Source organism: Trichosurus vulpecula, chromosome 7, assembly GCF_011100635.1.
Source record: "Trichosurus vulpecula isolate mTriVul1 chromosome 7, mTriVul1.pri, whole genome shotgun sequence".
In the NCBI taxonomy this organism is placed as follows: domain Eukaryota; kingdom Metazoa; phylum Chordata; class Mammalia; order Diprotodontia; family Phalangeridae; genus Trichosurus; species Trichosurus vulpecula.
Window position 1 is genome coordinate 125036583 of NC_050579.1, and position 18503 is coordinate 125055085.

The 18503-nt window shown below is 36.0% G+C and overlaps 1 protein-coding gene across 1 annotated transcript; it reads left to right on the plus strand.

The window, feature by feature from the left end:
• The first annotated feature begins 7911 nt into the window (after nt 1–7911).
• On the plus strand, nt 7912–8735 carry LOC118857038 (proteasome subunit beta type-6). Its single transcript, XM_036767630.1, has one exon. It carries the CDS (start codon nt 7914–7916, stop codon nt 8631–8633), a length of 720 nt encoding a protein of 239 aa, XP_036623525.1. The 5' UTR covers nt 7912–7913; the 3' UTR covers nt 8634–8735.
• Nucleotides 8736–18503: the final 9768 nt, after the last annotated feature.

The window sequence follows — 18503 nt, forward strand, 5'->3', positions numbered from 1 at the left end:
TTACTAGTATCAAAATTGAAAAAAGTGAATGCACCACCAATAAAATGAAATTAAAGCAATTATTAGGAGCTATTTTGCCCAATTGTATGCCAATAAATCTGACAATCTAAGGGAAATGGATGAATATTTACAAAAATACAAACTGCCCAGATTAACAGAAGAGGAAATAGAATATTTAAATAACCTTATCTTAAAAAAAATAGAAATTGAACAATCCATCAATGAGCTCCCCAAGAAAAAATCCCAAGGACCAAATGGAGTCACAAATTAATTCTACCAAACATTTAAAGAACAATTAATTCCAATATTATATAAACTCTCTAGACAAATAGATTTGAAGAAGTCCTACCAAATGCTATTTATGACACAAATATGGTACTGATACATAAGCCATGGAGAATAAAAACAGAGAAAGAAAACTACAGATCAATTTCCTTAAAGAATATTGATGCAAACATGTTAAATAAAATACTAGCAAAGAGATTACAGCAACATATCATAAAATCATACACTATGATAAGGGAATTTATAATAGTAATGCAGAGCTGGTTCAATAGTTGGAAAACTATCTGCCTAATTGACCATATCAATAACAAAAACAGCAAAAATTATATGATTATTTCAATAGATTCAGAAAAAACCTTTGGCAAAATACAATACCCATTCTTTTTAAAAACTCTGGAAAGCATAGGAAAAAATGTTGTTTCCCTTAAAATGATAAGTAGTATCTATCTAAAATCCTCAGCAAGCATTATCTCTAATGGGAATAAGCTAGAAGCCTTCCCAGTAAGAGCCTGCATGAGGCAAGGAGGGTCATTATCATCGCTATTATTCAATATTGTACTAGAAGTGCTAGTTACAGCCATAAGACAAGAAAAAGAAATTGAAGCAACTAGAATAGGCAATGATGCAACAAAACTATCATTCTTTGTGGATGATTAGAAAATCCTAGAAAGTCAAGTAAAAAACTAGTTGAAATAATTAGCAACTTTAGCAAAATTGCAAGATAAAAAATAAATCCACATAAATCATCACTATTTCTATATTTTGCCAAGAAAATTCACCAGGAAATGATAGAAAGAGAAATCTCATTTAAAATAACTGCAGGCAATACAAAAATACTTGGTAGTCTACTTGCTGAGACAAACCCAGGAACTATATAAAAATAATGACAAAATATTTTTCACACAGAACAAATGGAGAAGTATTAATTGCTTCTGAGTAGGCTGAGCCAATATAATAAAAATGACAATTCTACCTAAATTAATTTGCTCATTCAGTGCCATACCAATCAAACTACCAAAGAATTTATTTTATAGAACTAGGGAAAATAATAATGAAAGTCATCTGGAAGAACAAAATGTCAAGAATGTCAAGGGAATCAATGAAAAAATGTGAAAGAAGGTGACCTAAGAGCACCATATCTCAAACTCTATTACAAAGCAGTAATCATCAAAACAATCTAGTACTGGATAAGAAATAGAGTAATGGATCAGCAGAATACATTAGGTACATAATATACAGTAGTAAATTACCCTAGTAACCTATTGTTTAATAAACTCAAAGATCCAAGATTTTGGGACAAGAACTCACTGTTTGACAAAAATCGCTGGAAAATTAGAAAGCAATTTGGTAGAAACTAGGTATAGACCAATATCTCACACCACATATCAAGATAAGGTCAAAATTGCTATATGATTTAGACATAAAGGGTGACATCAAATAAGGCAGGTATAAAAGATTTTACCTGTCAGATCTATGGATAAGGGAAGAATTTATGACCAAACAAGAGATAGATAGGAAAATAGGAAATAAAATGGACAATTTTGATTACATGAAATTAAAAAAGGCTTTGCACAAACAAAACCAATGCAACCAGATCAGAAAAAAAGCAGGAAACTGGGGGGAGGGGTTACAGCAAGTCCTCATTTCTCAAATATATAGAGGATATAGTTACATTTATAAGAATATAAGTAATTTCCCAATTGATAAATGATCAAAGAATACGAATAGGCGGTTCTGAGAAGATTGGAGAAATATAAATAAATAAATCTGAGGTACAGAAAACAAATATGATAAATGCTGAAGGGGATTTGGAGAAATTGCAATGCACTGTTGGTCTGAGTTTTGAACTGATCCAAGCAATTTGAAACTATGCCCAAAGCTCTAAAACTCATTCCCTTTGACCCCATAAAACTGCTACTAGGTCTATATCCCAAAGTGATCAACAGAAAAGTAAAAGGACCTCAATGTACAAAAATATTTATAGCAGCTCTTTTTGTGGTGGCAAAGAATTGGAAATTGAGGAGATGCCCATCAATTGGGTAATAACCAAACAAGTTGTGGTATATGATTGTGATGGAATACTATTATGCTATACGAAATGATGAGCAGAAGGTTTCAAAGAAACCTGAGAAGACATATAAGAACTAATGAAAAGTGAAGTGAGCAGAACCAGGAGAACATTATACAATACATAATAATCAGCTGCAAATGCCTTTGCTATTCTCAGCAATACAATGATCTAGGACAATTCCAAAGGACTTATGATGAAAAATGCTCTCCACCTCCAGGAAAAGAACTGATGGATTCTGAACGCAGATTAAAACATAACTTTTTTTCATTTTCTTTATTTTTTCTTGCTTTTTTCTGTAACACGGCCAATACAGAAATATGTTTTGTCTGATTTCACATGTATAATTGGAATCACATTTCTTGCCTTTTAATGGAGAGGGGAGGAGTGGGAGGGAGAGAGAGAATTCAGAACTCAAAAACATTTTAAAACAAATGTTAAAAATAACTAAATAATAAATTTAAAAGAAAAAGAAGACTAAATTTCTGAGAAGATACTAACCTGCATTGGTGAGGAAAGTTTCCTTCTCTGGGAATTTCCTATACTGATAGAATCACAGGTCTAGTCTTCATTTCCATGATTACCTAGGCAGTCTTCAGGGCAGTGAGGATGCAATTACAAAAAAAATGAAACCACCCTTGCCCTCAAGCAGCTTTTACTCTGTCAATCAGAAGTTTTTTGAATTGATAATTAATTTATGAAATGGGGCAAACATACCTGGTTCTTTGGATACTCTCATGGTGGCAGCAGGAAGTGAGGCTGCAATTACATTTTAACAAAATAAAGATGGTGTAGGGGCAAATGGCACAGAAAGTATAGAGATAAGCAGCAAAGAGGAGGGAATAAGGTGGTGAAGCACAAAGAGGACGGGATGAGTCACATAACCTTGAAGTAAAGTTGGGAGCACTTGAGCAGCATGGACCCCTGATTCTGCACATATTACCAGGATGTGATTGTTGGTTAATATATGATACAATTTGTAAATTATGTTCCTTTGCTCTTTGGGATGATTTGTATATGACTTCTAGGTTTCCCTTTATAATCTTACTTCCTACTCTTGCTACTTTATACTGATTACTGATAAACTTACTATACTCACTTTATAGAACATAACTGCCATGAATGATGAGAACTGACTGCATCTTATATGTGTAGTCATTTGCATATTGTCTCCCTGAATTGAAATGTGAGCTCCTCAGAAGCAAAAATTGTTTTCTTTTTTTTCTGTATCCCTAGAACTTGACAAAATGCTCAACACATAGTAAGCCCTTAATAAGTACTTGATGACTGACTTTTAAAAAAAAGCAATCTCTACCTAGAAGGAGCTTATATTCTATTGAGGGAGACAACATATATATATATATATATATATATGTGTGTGTATATGCATGTGTGTATATATATGTATATATGTGCATATACACATATAATATCTGAATATATTTTATATGCCTATATTATACACATCGTATATGTGTTATATATGCATATATTCCAAATAAATATATACAGAATAAATGTAAAATATAAGGTGGTAAAATACAAGGTAATTAGAGAGAATGGGCACTAGCAGTTGATGGGTGAAGGTTTTCATATGTATCCTTGATCTGAGTTTTGAAGAAAGTGAAGGATTCTTTGAAACAGAGTTGGTGAGGAAGCATGTTCTGGGAATAAGGAGTTGGCCAATGCAAATGTTTTAGATAGTGCACTATGTATGAGAGAAAGCCAGTTTGAATGGTTTGTAGAAGGCAGGAAGGGGAGTAAGGTATATTGAGGCTGAAAAGCTAGGCTGGTCCAGGTTGTTAAGGGGCATAAAAAAACAAACATAGGCTCATAGAATCAGATGTTAAGGGACCTTAAAGATCATCCAGTCCAGCCCTCTTTATCTTATAAACAAAGTAACTGAGGCCCAGAGAGGCCAAGGCAATCCAGCCAGTAAGTGGCAGAGCTGGAATTTAAATCTAAGTCTTCTGACTCCATATTCTGAGCCCTTCCACTGTACTATGTTGCCTCCTCAACCAAATAGTTGATAGAGTTGATTTTGTCCTAAAGGCCATAGGGAGCCACTGGAGTTCATTGAGTATGAGAATTAATGTGGTCAGATCTGAAAAATTCCAAATGTTTATTTGGACTATTTGTGCCCGACCTATAGTAGAGCCTCTGAGCTCGTATTGGTCTGAGCAGCCACATTTGGACATGCTATACCTTGACTCCAACATAGTGATGTCATTTTGGTCTTCTTTGAGAAGGAAGGACTACAATCAGCCAACAAACATGATTAGATCTGCATTGAAGGAAAATTACTTTGTCAGCTGTGTGGAAGGGGGATCACAGTGGGGAAAGACTTCAGGTAGGGAAAGTATTGAGAGGTCATTGCAATGATCCAGCCAAAAAGGAATGACAGTCTGAACTGAGGTGGTTTGAGTTTGGGAAAGAGGATAAATGTGAGGAATGTTGTGTAGATAGAAACAAGATTTGGCAACTGATTTGATAGGTGAGATGAGCAAGTGAGGAGTTGAGGATAATGTGGAGGTTATAAATCTGAGAGACTGGCAAAATGATGGTACCTTCTACAGAAATTAGGAAGTTTGGTAGAGGCAAATGTTTTGGGGAAAGAATAATAAGTTCTATTTTGCACATATTGAGTTTGGGATGGAACATCAAGTTTGAAATATCTAATAGGTGATATGGCACTAGAGCTCAAGTGGGAGATGGGTCTGAATATGTAGATCTGTGAGCCATGTGCATAAAGATGATACTTACATTCATAGCCACTGATGAGTTCACCAAGAGAGAGATTATAGAAAGCAAGGAAGGCCCACACCAGAACCCTGTGGTACAATCACAGTTAGGTGGCATGATATTCATGATAATCTAGCCAAGGAAACAAAACTGAAAGAAATGAAAAGTTTTCAGACAAGTAGGTGGACAACCAAAAGAGAGATGGGCCATCATCTCTCAGAGGAAAGTATCCGGGAAAAGAGGTTGGTCATCAGTATCAAAGAGGGCAGAGAGATACAGAAGGATGAAGATCAAGAAAATACCATCAGATTTGGCAAATAGTAGAGCATTGGTAACTTTGGAGAGAGCAGAATCAGTTGAATGGTGAAATGTGAAGCCAGATTTCAAGGGGTTAAGAAGAAAGTCAGAGTAGAGACAGGGGAAGCAAAGAGCACAAACAACTTTTTCTAGAAGTTGACCAAAAAGGGGAGGAAAGATGTAGGGCAGTAGCTTGAAGGGATGCTAAGGTCTAGTGAAGGTTTTCTTTTTAAATTTAGAGACAAAGCTAAGAATAGTTGAAATTTGAACTCATTGAAGGACCATTGTGATTAAGATTCACTGAAGATAGGAAAGAAGGTATTTATAGAGGCAGCAGGAAAAGCCTAATAAAAGATACAGGGAAGAAACTAAAGTTTGGGGTACAAATCAATCTGGATGGAAACGAGAATTTGACTTTTAAATTATTTTTTTTTAATTTACAAAAATTTATTTTCTCTCCTCACCTTCCCCAGAACTGGAAAAAGAAAAAGAAAAACAAAACTGTTATAATATATGTGCATAGTCAAGTACAATGAGTCTTGGCCACATCCAAAAAATGTCTCATTCTGTACCCTGAGTTCTTCAGTTCTCCTTCAGGAGGTGGGTAGTATGCTTTTAATGAGTCTTTTTAGAATTATGGTTAGTTATTATATTGATCAGAGGCCTTAAGGTTTTTAAAATGTGGTTTGTTTTTTTCCTTTCCTTTTCTTTCTTTTCTTTTTTTACAATTTTTTTGCTATTCTATAAATGAAACAGAGAGGTTCTATAATGATTAGCATAGAAGGCTGAAAGCATAGTTTGAGTAGCAGAGTTGAGATGTTTGAACCTTAATCTGTAGGCAAGGGGAAGCAATTGAGGGGTTTTAACTGTTTTTCTTTCTTATAATAGAGAGTTTATGGGCATAGGAAAGGTTTATGGGTATGTGGGTATAGTTTTGGGGCATGTTGGGAAACTATTATGGTGTAAAAACAGAAAACATTATTTTTTTTAAAAGTTCTGCACTTAGTGTTAGCAGAAACCTGAATTCAAATCCAGCCCATGACAGTTACCAGATGAGTGGTCACAGAAAAGTCACTCATCTCTCTGTGCTTTACTTAGTTTCCATGTCTGTCAATAAGGATACTAATATCTGTAGTATCTCCCTCATAGGGCTGCTGTGCAATGTGTGTAAAGCAAAATACTGTACAGCGTGTCCCAAAACACTTAGTGCAGCTTTTATACTCTTGAAGCTTAGAGATAATTAAGCTTTACGTAAATGTCAGATGTTATCAATGACTGACAAGTTTCTAACATGGCTTATATATAGGGAAGATGGTAGCACCGTGAGCAGAAATTCAGAATCAAGGAAAGTGATGAATGATTTCCATTTTGGACATTTTGGCTTTGAAAGGATCATAGGACACCCCAGTGGATTTATCCAAAAGGTAGTTGAAAATATAGGACTGGAGCTCAGAAGAGAGGTCAGGGCTAAAGACAAAGATCTATGAGTGAGAATCAAAACTCTGAGCATGAAAAAATCTCAATTTCACAAAGGTAGAGCTGTGAAGAAGTCTCATGTCTTTCCTCTATGGCCTAGAATGACTTATTAGTAGCTTATAAGGACTTTAGTTAAGAATTTATTTGACATTGGAGGATTATAGGAAAGATGATCAGGGTCCTTACCAAAAACCTCAACTGTCCCTTGGGTACTCATATCAACGACTCAATCTGTCCCAAAGGGGAACTATTGTGTGGTCTTGTTTCCTCTTTCTTTAAGATTTCTAAATATCTTAGGTGCTAGCTAGAGCAAAGCTCTAAGCTGACTGTGCTCTCCACTACCATGATTATTAATTACTATCTCCTCCAGATGTTCATAGCTCCAAGCATTCATTCCCTTCATGTCATTTGCTTCTCTGCCATAGGAGCCCAAGTTCAGACATGTTCTTTATTGGGTTTGTGATAGAGAAGAGAAAATTCAGATACAACGAAAAAAGAAACAGGTGATCAGAAATATGTACAAATAATCACAGATTCCAAATCACAAAAACTCAGAGGCAAAAGGCACTTGGGAAGCAATCTAATCCAATCTATACCTGATAGTTAGGAGGTACAGTGGACAGAACACTGTTTCTGGAGTAAAGAAGACCCAAGTTCAAATCCAGCCTCAGAAACTTCCTAGTATATAACCCTAGGCATATTACTTAACCTTTCTCAGCCTCAAAATAGCACCCATATTCTAGGGTTGTTTCCAAAATAAAATGAGATAATGTTTGTAAAAAGCTTTGAAAACCTTAAAGTGCTATATAAATACTAGTTATCATCATTTCTATTATCATAATATCATTATTTGGAGCTGTAAGAGATCTCAGAAGCCACTTAATCCAACCCCTTTATTTTATATATAAGGAAACCGAAGCCCAAGGAGGTTAAATGACTTGCTGAAGAACCTAGGTCCTCTAACAACTAGTAATAATGTCTAGCACTTATATACCACTTTAAACTTTGCAAAGCACTTTACAAATATTATCTCATTGGCGGAATAATGGCTTCGGCTCTAGTAGCGGCTCGAGGAGCGTGCCCCGGACCAGCCTATGGGCCTATGGGCCTCGCCCCGGACTGGGGGAATCGAGGCGTCTCCACCGGGACCACCATCATGGCCGTGCAGTTTGATGGGGGCGTGGTCCTGGGAGCGGACTCCAGGACTACCACCGGGTCGTACATCGCCAATCGAGTCACGGACAAGCTGACCCCTATCCACGACCGGATCTTCTGCTGCCGGTCCGGCTCAGCGGCGGACACCCAGGCCGTGGCGGACGCGGTCACCTACCAGCTCAGCTTCCACAGCATTGAACTGAACGAACCTCCCCTGGTCCACACAGCTGCTAACCTCTTCAAGGAGATGTGTTATCGTTACCGAGAGGATCTCATGGCTGGGATCATCGTGGCTGGCTGGGATCCCTATGAGGGGGGCCAGGTATACTCAGTACCCATGGGAGGTATGATGGTTCGGCAGCCTTTCTCCATTGGGGGTTCAGGTAGCTCCTACATCTATGGCTATGTGGATGCCACCTATCAAGAGGGTATGAATGAAAAGCAGTGTCTTCAGTTCACTGCCAATGCTCTTGCTTTGGCCATGGAGAGAGATGGCTCAAGTGGTGGCGTAATCCGGTTGGCAGCAATTACTGAGAAAGGAGTGGAACGGCAGGTGCTTATGGGGGACCAGCTTCCCCGATTTCCTGTTACCACTTTTCCTTCAGCTTGAGATCTACTACCTCCTCCCTGTTCTCTCTGTACCACCCCCTCCCCCTAGTCATAAGCCATCCTCAAATATACCCAAGATTCAATAAACTGTGGGTCAAGGGGAAAAAAAAAAAAATAAAAAAAAAAAATAAAAAAAAAAAACAAATATTATCTCATTTTTATCCTTTGATTCTGAATCAGTACTCTTTATAGATTTAAAAACTATAATTTATGTGAAAGCACTTTGCAAATTCCAAACAAAGATATGATTATAACTTATCAATTATTTGAATCATGATAAGGCTCTATTCACACAGGCAAAAATGTATAGTTAATTCTTGCTTTTGAAATATTAAAAGAAAACCCAAAGAAGTTCATTGAATATTACTATTTAAGAATAAAATAACAGAAGCATAGAATCTCTGAGTTGAAAGAGACATTATACATCATCTTGAATTCATAGTTAAAACATGAATTCTCTTTACATCATTCCAGACAACTCATTGTCTAACTTCTGCTTAAAGAATTATAGTGATGGACAAATCATCTCCCAAGGTAGCCTATTCCACATTTGTACAGTCCCAATTATTAGGAAGTTCATCCTAATATTGAGCAAAAATCTGTCTCCCCATAACTTTCAACTATTAGTTCTATGATGGTCCTCCTCCTAAAATGAAGTCTAAATTTTCTAGAATTAGTCTAATTGAGGAGAAGTTGGAGAAGAAAGACTTAAGTTGAATAAAAAGGAGAAGAGAATTTTGAAAACAATTTTAGAGGAGTTTGACATGTGAAGAAGGCTAGAAATTGAATTAGAATAGAAAAAATTTAGATAATTTAAGAGAAATTGGGGAAAATTTGAAGAATAATTTCTTTTTCCAAGTTCTACTTCTGGCTTTTGTGAAAGAAGATTTCAGGAATTGGATTAAGAAGTAAGGACCTAAAGAGAAGATAAAGAAAAGTATAAGGTACATGGCAAGTCAAGGTTAGGCTGAAAAAGTAGAATAATAAATTGGTAAATAAAATTAGCAAGCAAAAACTTGGTTCAATGATTAGGAGGCTGATTTTTTTAAAAGGGAAAGGAAATTATGTATGACTGTAAAATTATTTTAAAAGTAATGGTAAAAGGCTACAAAAGTTCTTAAGGAGGTAAGGAGCAAGCACCTCCAAGTATTTTTTTAAGGCTGAGCTATCCAATCAGTATGGAGAGAGGGTAAATTTTTCAGTACCTTTGGTAACTTGAGTGTTTATATTTCTGATGCAGCCAAATGATTGCTGTCTTCTCATTGTAGGCCAGTCTTCCTCACCCTCCCGAACCAGAAGAAAAGCAGAAAGAACTCAAGAAATACATCTCTATACTCCAGGTTATCAGGGATAATTAAATATTCCTTATAAAAATAACAACAAAACACAAGAGTGAGTTTCTATGAGAGAACAAAAAGGATATAAAGTGCCAGCATGAAACTTATCAAGATATTGGAGAATGAAAAGAGGTCACACAGAGGAAGAAGGGAAAAACTAGGACAACTATACACTTGGAGATAAATATTAAATTCGAGGCTCTTCCTGAGAAGAAGAGAGCTGGATGTTTGGGGAAAGCACTTGCTTGTCCTTCAAGAAATGATAAAAAAACAACCATTTCAGGAGAGAAATTGCCCATTATAGGTTAAAGAGTTAAGAGAAGAGCAGGGGGTTAGTGTCTCCTTTTCAGTATAATGAATCATCTATGTGTCAATTTGATAAGAACAAGAGAGGTCGATTTTCTTCATGGGACATTTATTGAAGGTATACTGGAGGACCTTCCAAGACTCATCAAAATTTATGATTACTAGCCGTTTCTGGGAACACAATAGTACTGCCAGAAGGAATCGAAATAGTATTACTAAAGATTATGGAGTCTTGGCCAGAAACTGAATATCATAGTTTGTATTTTTCACAAAGGAGAAAAATTGATTTGATAAGAAAATAGCTTGGCTAATAATAAGGTGGTGATTCTGATTTGGTAAGTAATTAAGACGGTGATTGAGATGGGGTTTTGAACTTTGGAATTCAACTTAAGATAGAGGGGTGATGAACTCCTGGTAATGGAATGAACTATATGGCGGGTGGCAAGAATTTATTTGCCTGATGGGTTTCTTACAAATATAATTAAAATGGCTTTAACACAGTGCTTGGCACATAGTTTATATTCAGCATATGCTTGCTGATTGGTTGACTGATTTATTTATTTAAAAGTTTGAGAGAAAGGATTGGTAGAAAATTACAGGGAAAATCACTCCAAGAAGAATGGGAAATTCTAAAGAATAAGATTCTGAAGACTCAGATGAAAATAATCCCAATAAGGAGGTGGAAAGTGGTATATATCCTGAGACTCACATCAATTTATAGGAAATAACCAACTTAGAATTTCAAAAGATGTGTACAGAAAATGGAAGGGGAGCAAATAATAGAGGATGAATATAAGAACAATGGCACTGGTCTCTAAAATAACGTCAGGAGTGCTAAAGATGAGGAGAAGGCGCTAAAATTGGTAAGGACAGCTAAGGACAAGAAAAAGGGTGTGGGGGTTGTTTTTAAGCTAAATTGGGGAAAGGGGAAAATTAAACAGGAGATCAAATACTCCTTCCTCCCCCTCCTCCCCTCTCCACTGCTTGGAGATAAGTGGGACAATCATAACTGACAGCAAAGTTTAGGCAGGGCTATTCAATTTTCATTAGGTTTCTGTTTTCTCTGTCAAGGATAATGACCTTGGGACTGGAAATAAGAGCATGAAAATGAGTAACAGGAAATTGATACTCAAGAAAAGTAAGGATATAAGGGAGCATCAAGCAGTCTTGATGAATTTAGGCCATATGGCCCAAATGAACTAATTTCTCAGTTACTGAAAGAATTGGCAGCTGTGATTGCTGAACCACTATTAGAGACATCTGAACGATCAGGAAAAATGAGAGAAAAACTACAGGAATGAGAGATAACATAATTCAGTGAAAAATTTTTTTAGATTTTAAGCCAGAGGACCTGGCTCTGCCACTCATAACCCACTGAACTTTGGCAAATCATTACTTTCTGTGATCCTCAATTTCCTCATCACTGAAATGGGAAGGTTCAGTTAGACAGCCTCTAAGGCTCCTTCCAATTCTAAATCTTTATTCTTATGTACTTATCATCCTATGGCCAATGTCTTAATTTTGGAAAAAGAAGAGAAAAGGAAAAGAGAATAGAGTCTAAAATGTACAAACAAGTGACCTTCTTTCCACTTCCTAAGAAAATTCTGGAAGAGATAATCAGATTTTAGTATTAGTGAGCATTGAGAAAAAGAAGTAGTAATTACAGAGAACCATCATGGCTTTAGGATATATATATATATATACACTTTTATCCTTTTCTCTTATAATATTCAGAGCTCCCTCTTTACCTTTTTCCTTATACCTTTATCTGAAATGCAGTGAGAGGAAGGAGGGGTTTTCTCTTTTCCCCTATGTTAACCCTGAGTAATTTACATGACTTGGGGTCAGAAGCTCATAGCGAAGGTAGACATGTACTGGCACTCAGCCTGAGAAGAAACTTATGACCGTGCAGTTTCTTTCTCCAAGTAGCTGGTAGCATGGACTTTTGGCAAAAGCACATGGCAATCTGTATGTAATTCCCCAGAAGACCTGAAAGGGGAGTTTCTAAACTTCAAGTCTCGTGCCATCTTTTGCTTTTCTGTTTCCAATTCTGAGCACAAGTAGGAAATTAGAAATCTGAAGGGGGATTTTCTTAGGTCAAAAGTTGGTAGGAACTAGGGCACCAAGAGATTTCTTGCAAAGTCACATAGCAAAAGCAAACATTTCTGTATTGGGCTTGAGAAGGGAGTTCCAGCTTTGGGAGCATCTTGGGGATAATCCCAAATTCAAGAATTCTTGAGTTCAAGGGTTTAGATGCTAGAGAGAGAAGGTTATTTCCTCATGCAATGTGCACCTCTGTCAGAGGAGTGTATCTTCTACTAGGAGAACAAAGCCAGTGAAGAAACTGGATAATAAGAAAACTAACTGTAGCAAGAATTTAGCAAAACAAAAAATAAATAACCTCTGCCCCTCAATTTCATGGTATGTCTTGGTAGTATAGCAAGCCTAGAGCAATGAAATAGTGGATCCTTGAAGTATTCCAGTATAATCACAAATAAGAATGATTAGCTCTTAGCATTAATGTTTCTTTATTGATTGCCTTTTGTAGCTATGAAAGAATTGAAGAAATTAAATTGATTATGAATCACTGTATAATTGATTCTACTCTGTAATCCATCCTATTCTCTATTACTGCCCCATTTTGTATGATTGCTTAAGCCACATTTCTTTGTCTCTTCGACTATGAGCTAAGTTTAGAAGTTCCATTCTCCTGCCCATCACTATTCTATTCTTGCCTTAAAAAAAATCTGTCATCCCAGAAGGATATAGGTGGACACCAGAGAATCTAGTCTAATATCTTTATACCACCGAGCTATCCTTCAAGGATGTCTGGTTTGTTTTCCAAAGAAGTCTGGTTTACTATCTCTAACCTTGTAGGTGAACTCAAACAATGAACATGACTTAATCACAGGAAGTAAGGAGGGAGTTGTTGCCAGCCCCTCATCGCAATCTCCAACCAGTTGTATTGTCTTCACCCCCATGATGCTGCCAGCCCTGTAACCAATCGCATTATTTTCCTTACCTACCCAGTTCTGTTCTGAGTTCTATGCTTATAAGAGGGAGCTGTACTTCCTTTTCTGGGTCATTGGCCTAACTGAGGCAGGCATTTGACCCACTTTATTAACAGGTTTTCACCCTGCTAATAAACTGATAACACTAGAGTTCCGTACCTCAGTTTACCTTTATTAAATTCTATCAAGACAGAATGTAGAAAGGCAGGATGACCTAGTGACCTGGGAACTGGCTTTACCATTAGCAAGACCTAGGTTCAGATCTTCCCAGCCCCACATATAAAGCCTTGCTGTTTGATCTTGAGCAAGTCTCTTAAAAGAGAAAAGGGAAATTGCAGATAAAATGTCCATCTGAACTGTTAGAAGGAATTCCTCCCCTGAAGCTCTCTTCTACTGATGAAATCACAGATTTGATAGAAATATACACACACAATTTTAAAAATGCATATCTGCCTCTGTTAAATGTATTATATATGTTATTTTATATTCAGTTTTTGTAATATCAAGGTTTGAAATGGGGGGAGGGAGAAGGATGCTAAATGCTATAGAAGTCAACAAGCATTATTAAGTACCTGGAATACTTCAGACCCTGTGCTAAGTGCTGGGAATACAAAGACAGGCAAATGGAGAGTTCTTGTCCTCCAGAGTCTCACTTCTAATGGCAGAGACAAGTCACTATATTCATGGTCTGAATCAGGGCTGTTCTTATTTAAATTCTGAACCAACCACTATTCCAGTAATTACCCTTAGCACCGGCTTCCCCGACTAGGCAGGGAGAAATCACCTTGGATGTCTTGGGAATACTGAAGAGTGCCGAGAGCTAGTTAGGCTCAAAAAAACCCCAATGAAATACAAAAACAGCCTATATCACTATCACCACCCCGATGCCAGACTAAGATTAAACTGGGATGACGATGATGATGATGACGACGACGACGACGACGACGACGACGATGATGATGATGATGATGATAATTCTTGTTTATAGGGTTAGGTCCTTCCAGGTTTATAAAGTGGTTAGGGTTTTGTTGTTATCTGCTTGCTTATTTTTTGCCAACTGTTTTCTTCACTAAAACCTACATAAAGGATATATTTTCTTTTCAGGAGGACTTTTGAATTCCTTCCTAAATATTCCAGTATTTTAAAGATACTCATGCTTCCCCCAAAGTCATAAATCTTGAAAAAGTTTGCACACTGGAAAATAAGGTAAAACTTTCTTGTATAGATGGTTATAAGATTTTCAAATTAGTTTGATGGAAGTGATACAGTGAGAAAAGAAAAAAAACTACAAAACTTAAAGCTCAATTGACTATGTTAAGCTAAAATTTACAATAATTTAGACCAACAGAGTAGAAGTTAAATTTTATGCTAGAACTACCTACTTACAGTAATACACATTATAGTATATACACACACACACACACACACACACACACACACACACACACACATATAGTAGTACATAGTAATATATATATAAAATAAAGATAGGCAAATGTTTTCAAATACTTCCTTAACATTTGCATTTAAAGAATACCATGTGCTCACTAGAAATGATTCTTATTACCTGGAAATAAACACTTGAGAAGATTTTGTAAGTCATACAGTATATAATTTGCCTCTCACTTTTCTTCCTTTTCAGAACTGCTATTCGCACCTGTAAAAAAACAAAACAAAACAAAACTAAGACTTCATTCCTTTAATTCTTTAGTTCTCTAATTGAATTAGCTCTCTAATTAAATAAGCTGACTTCCCCAATCTCCTTCTCCAAAGAGCTTAAGTTAGTGAACTCTGATTGTATGGAAAAAAAGATTGAAATACAGGACAAACTCCCAGGGGCTAGGGACTGTGATTGATAGATGTGCAAAGAGGTATACAAATCACATTAAATCTACTGGGTGCTTTGTTTTTCTTGAGGACTGAAGAGAAAAAAAAATGTATCTTTGCTGTTTTACAGAGATGTTTCCTGAAGAACAAACTTTTTGGAAGTATCATTTAGGGAAGGTCAAATTCAAAATTAAAATTTAATTTAGTTCTTTTGGATAATGTATATGCATGCTATGGTGATTTGGTGAATTTGCAACTTCATCCATGATGAGAATTCCTCCATTACTGGAGATATCACAAGACTTCCACATTATCTCACTCTGGGTTTCTTGTCAATGTCATTCCATAAACCCACCATGAAGTAACTATCTACCCAAGGTTCTGGAAGCCTTCCTCTGATTCTCTTGGTAAATGTTGATTCCCAATGACATTTGCTTCTATATTGCTACAGAAGGGGCTTCTCCCACCCCACCTTCCACTTATATATATATATTGGCAACATTTTATGGAGATATAGGCTCACATGTTCTATGGAAATGATAGTAGAAATCGATACCATCTTGGCTTTTAGTTTTTTAAATTTTGATATTTTATTGTGAATTTAACAAACACCAAATAAAATGGACTTTCCATACACCTAGTAGTACAGAAAAAGAATTATACTTGAAACTAAGGATCTTTATTATGTACAATAAGCTTTTCTTTTAAAACATTTAATTGATTCAACATGTAACTTTCAAAGTGGCCCTGTCTATTATTCCTGCTGGTCTTCCTTCTGTTATCTCCTGTATTTTTAAAAAATGTTTAAATAACCCTCTTTTCTTTCTTTTCATTTTCTTTTTTATCTGTCACATCCCTATTCTTCCTCTTCCTCCCACTCCAGCTTTGGAAATAAAAAGGGCAGGGAACCCCTTCTAATAAATATGCATAATCAAGGAAAACAAATTCCTGTATTGGCCATGTCCCAAAAGGCCCATGTTTTAATTTATACCTTGACTTCATCACCTCTCTGTCAGGAGGTAAGTAATATGCTTCATTATTTGTCTTCTGAAATTGTGGTTGGTTGTTTCATTGACAGAGCTTTTCAAGGTTGTTTTTATAATGTCGCCATTGTAGAAGTTATTTTTCTGGTTCTGCTCAATTCATACATTGGTTCATACCAGTCTTCTTAGATTTCTCCAAAGCTGATCCTTTTGTTATTTCTTTCAGTATAATAATATTCTACTAAATTCATACTCTATTCGTAGTTTAATTTGTTCAACCATTTCCCAATTGATGATTACCTCCATAGTTTTCATTCTTTGCCATAACCAAAACAAAACAAAAACAACCTATATTAAAGATTTATATAAGTCTTTTTCCTCTTCCATTTCAAGTATTATTATCATTGGGTCAAATGGTATGCACAGTTTAGTTAATTTGGGGACATAATTCCAAGTTTCTTTCCAGAATGCCTGGACCAACTGATACCTCTGTGAACAGTACACTAGTATTTGTTTTTCCTGCATTCTCTCTCACATTTGTCAATTTTCTTTTTTGTCATCTTTGTCATTCTAATGGGTATGCAGCAAAACCTCAAAGTTGCCTTAATTTAATTTTGTCGAATTACAATGATTTGAAGCATTTTTCATAGTGTTGTTGAGCTTGGATTTCTTCCTTTGAAAACTGCCTGTTAATATCCTTTGGTCATTTATCCATTGGGAATAGGTCTTGTTCTTAAAAATTTCAATTGGTTCCTTAGATATCTTGGATATGAGATCTTTATCAGAGAAACTTGCTGTAAAAGAATTTGCTGGGTTAACTGTTCCTTTAATTTTAACTGCATTGTTTTTGTTTGTGAAAAAATTCCATCTTGGATCTTTGACTGATATTTGTTAATGAAGCTTAAGTCTTCTGCTTGGTTTGATAAAAATTGAGTTCAGGTTCCATGTCCTAGTGCTTATCTTTCATCCAGTCAAAGTTATTAATCAGTAGAACAGATTGGAATAGTTGGATATGTGGGTATAATAGAAAGAGCCCTGGAACAGAAGCCAGGAATTATGGGTGTCATTGGCTCAGAGACATTGAGTGACAACATCTCTAGAGTTTAATTTGCTTACCTTTAAAATGACAGGATTGTATTAGGTCTCTAAGGCATCCTTCCAGTGCAAAAACTGTATAATTACCGATGAAATTATGAAACCTCTTTCTAGGAGGCTTTTTAAAATAGTGTACATATTTATCTTGGAGAAGGAAATGGCAAAACATTCCAGCATCTTTGCCAACAAAACTCCAAATGGAGTCATAAAGTGTCAGACACAACTGAAAAATGACTGAATGACAATGTATTTATCTCCTATATGTATTTTAGTGTAGCCCAAATTAACTATAGACATGGAAATAAACTGCAGTCTGTAATAACAACCACACTGGCATACCCAGAATGGCTGCTAACATAGATTCTTAGATGTGCTTTACTAGGAAAGATAGGTATTTCAGGGGTCAATGATCTTCTTTAATTAAACAGAAAAAATATAGAGAAGAGAAATAAAGACCAAGAGACAGGGCTCTATTGCCTGAATCAAAGCTTTACATCCACCAGTAAATCCAGAGAGCCTTTACCTCAGGAACTGGGGAGCTCTGAACATATGGCTCCTCAGAGGCTCAACCAGGGAATGACAACATCTTTCTCATAAGCAAGCCCCCAAAGCAAAAGCTCACCTCTCAGAATTTATAATCTTTTGGCCAATAGGCTCAGAGCCAGAACCCTCCTCAGTGCCTAATTAGAAATCAACAAAAGGTGTTTAAGCTTTCCTAGAAGCAAGCAAGCTTTCCTTAATGGGCTCCACATGAGGCCTATTGATGGGCAGGGAAGATCTTATTGTCCGTTAACCTTATACAGTCCTATCAGTGTCTTACATTCCTATGATTCACCTATGTGCATGAGTCTTGCAAATAACCATTCAGAGAAATTAAACATCTGTGACTAATGGACAATTTTGATTTTACTGATCTTACTACATATGTACCCATTTCAGAGATATTTAGTTGAACAAAAAGATATTAGGTTAGGACTAGTGAAATTTTCATATGCATTTGCCAGACAGATGCTCAATATTTCCTCTGTGTGTGCATCATATAAGTTTAAATCTATATGCTGTATTTTCATGTGAAATGACAACTTATACTTCTGTTGATTAATTTAGGTATTCATAGTAAAGAAACATTTTGATTTCAAGCATACTGAGCAAGGATAAGCTTATTTCTGTTCTGCATAGCATCAAGTACCAACATAGTTGGTATTTTTATTTTAATACTTACTTTATTTTTAATCTATTCATATTTATTTTAATAATTGTGTTATGATGGCTGATTTTGCTTCCATATTATCTGACCAATGTGTAACATTGC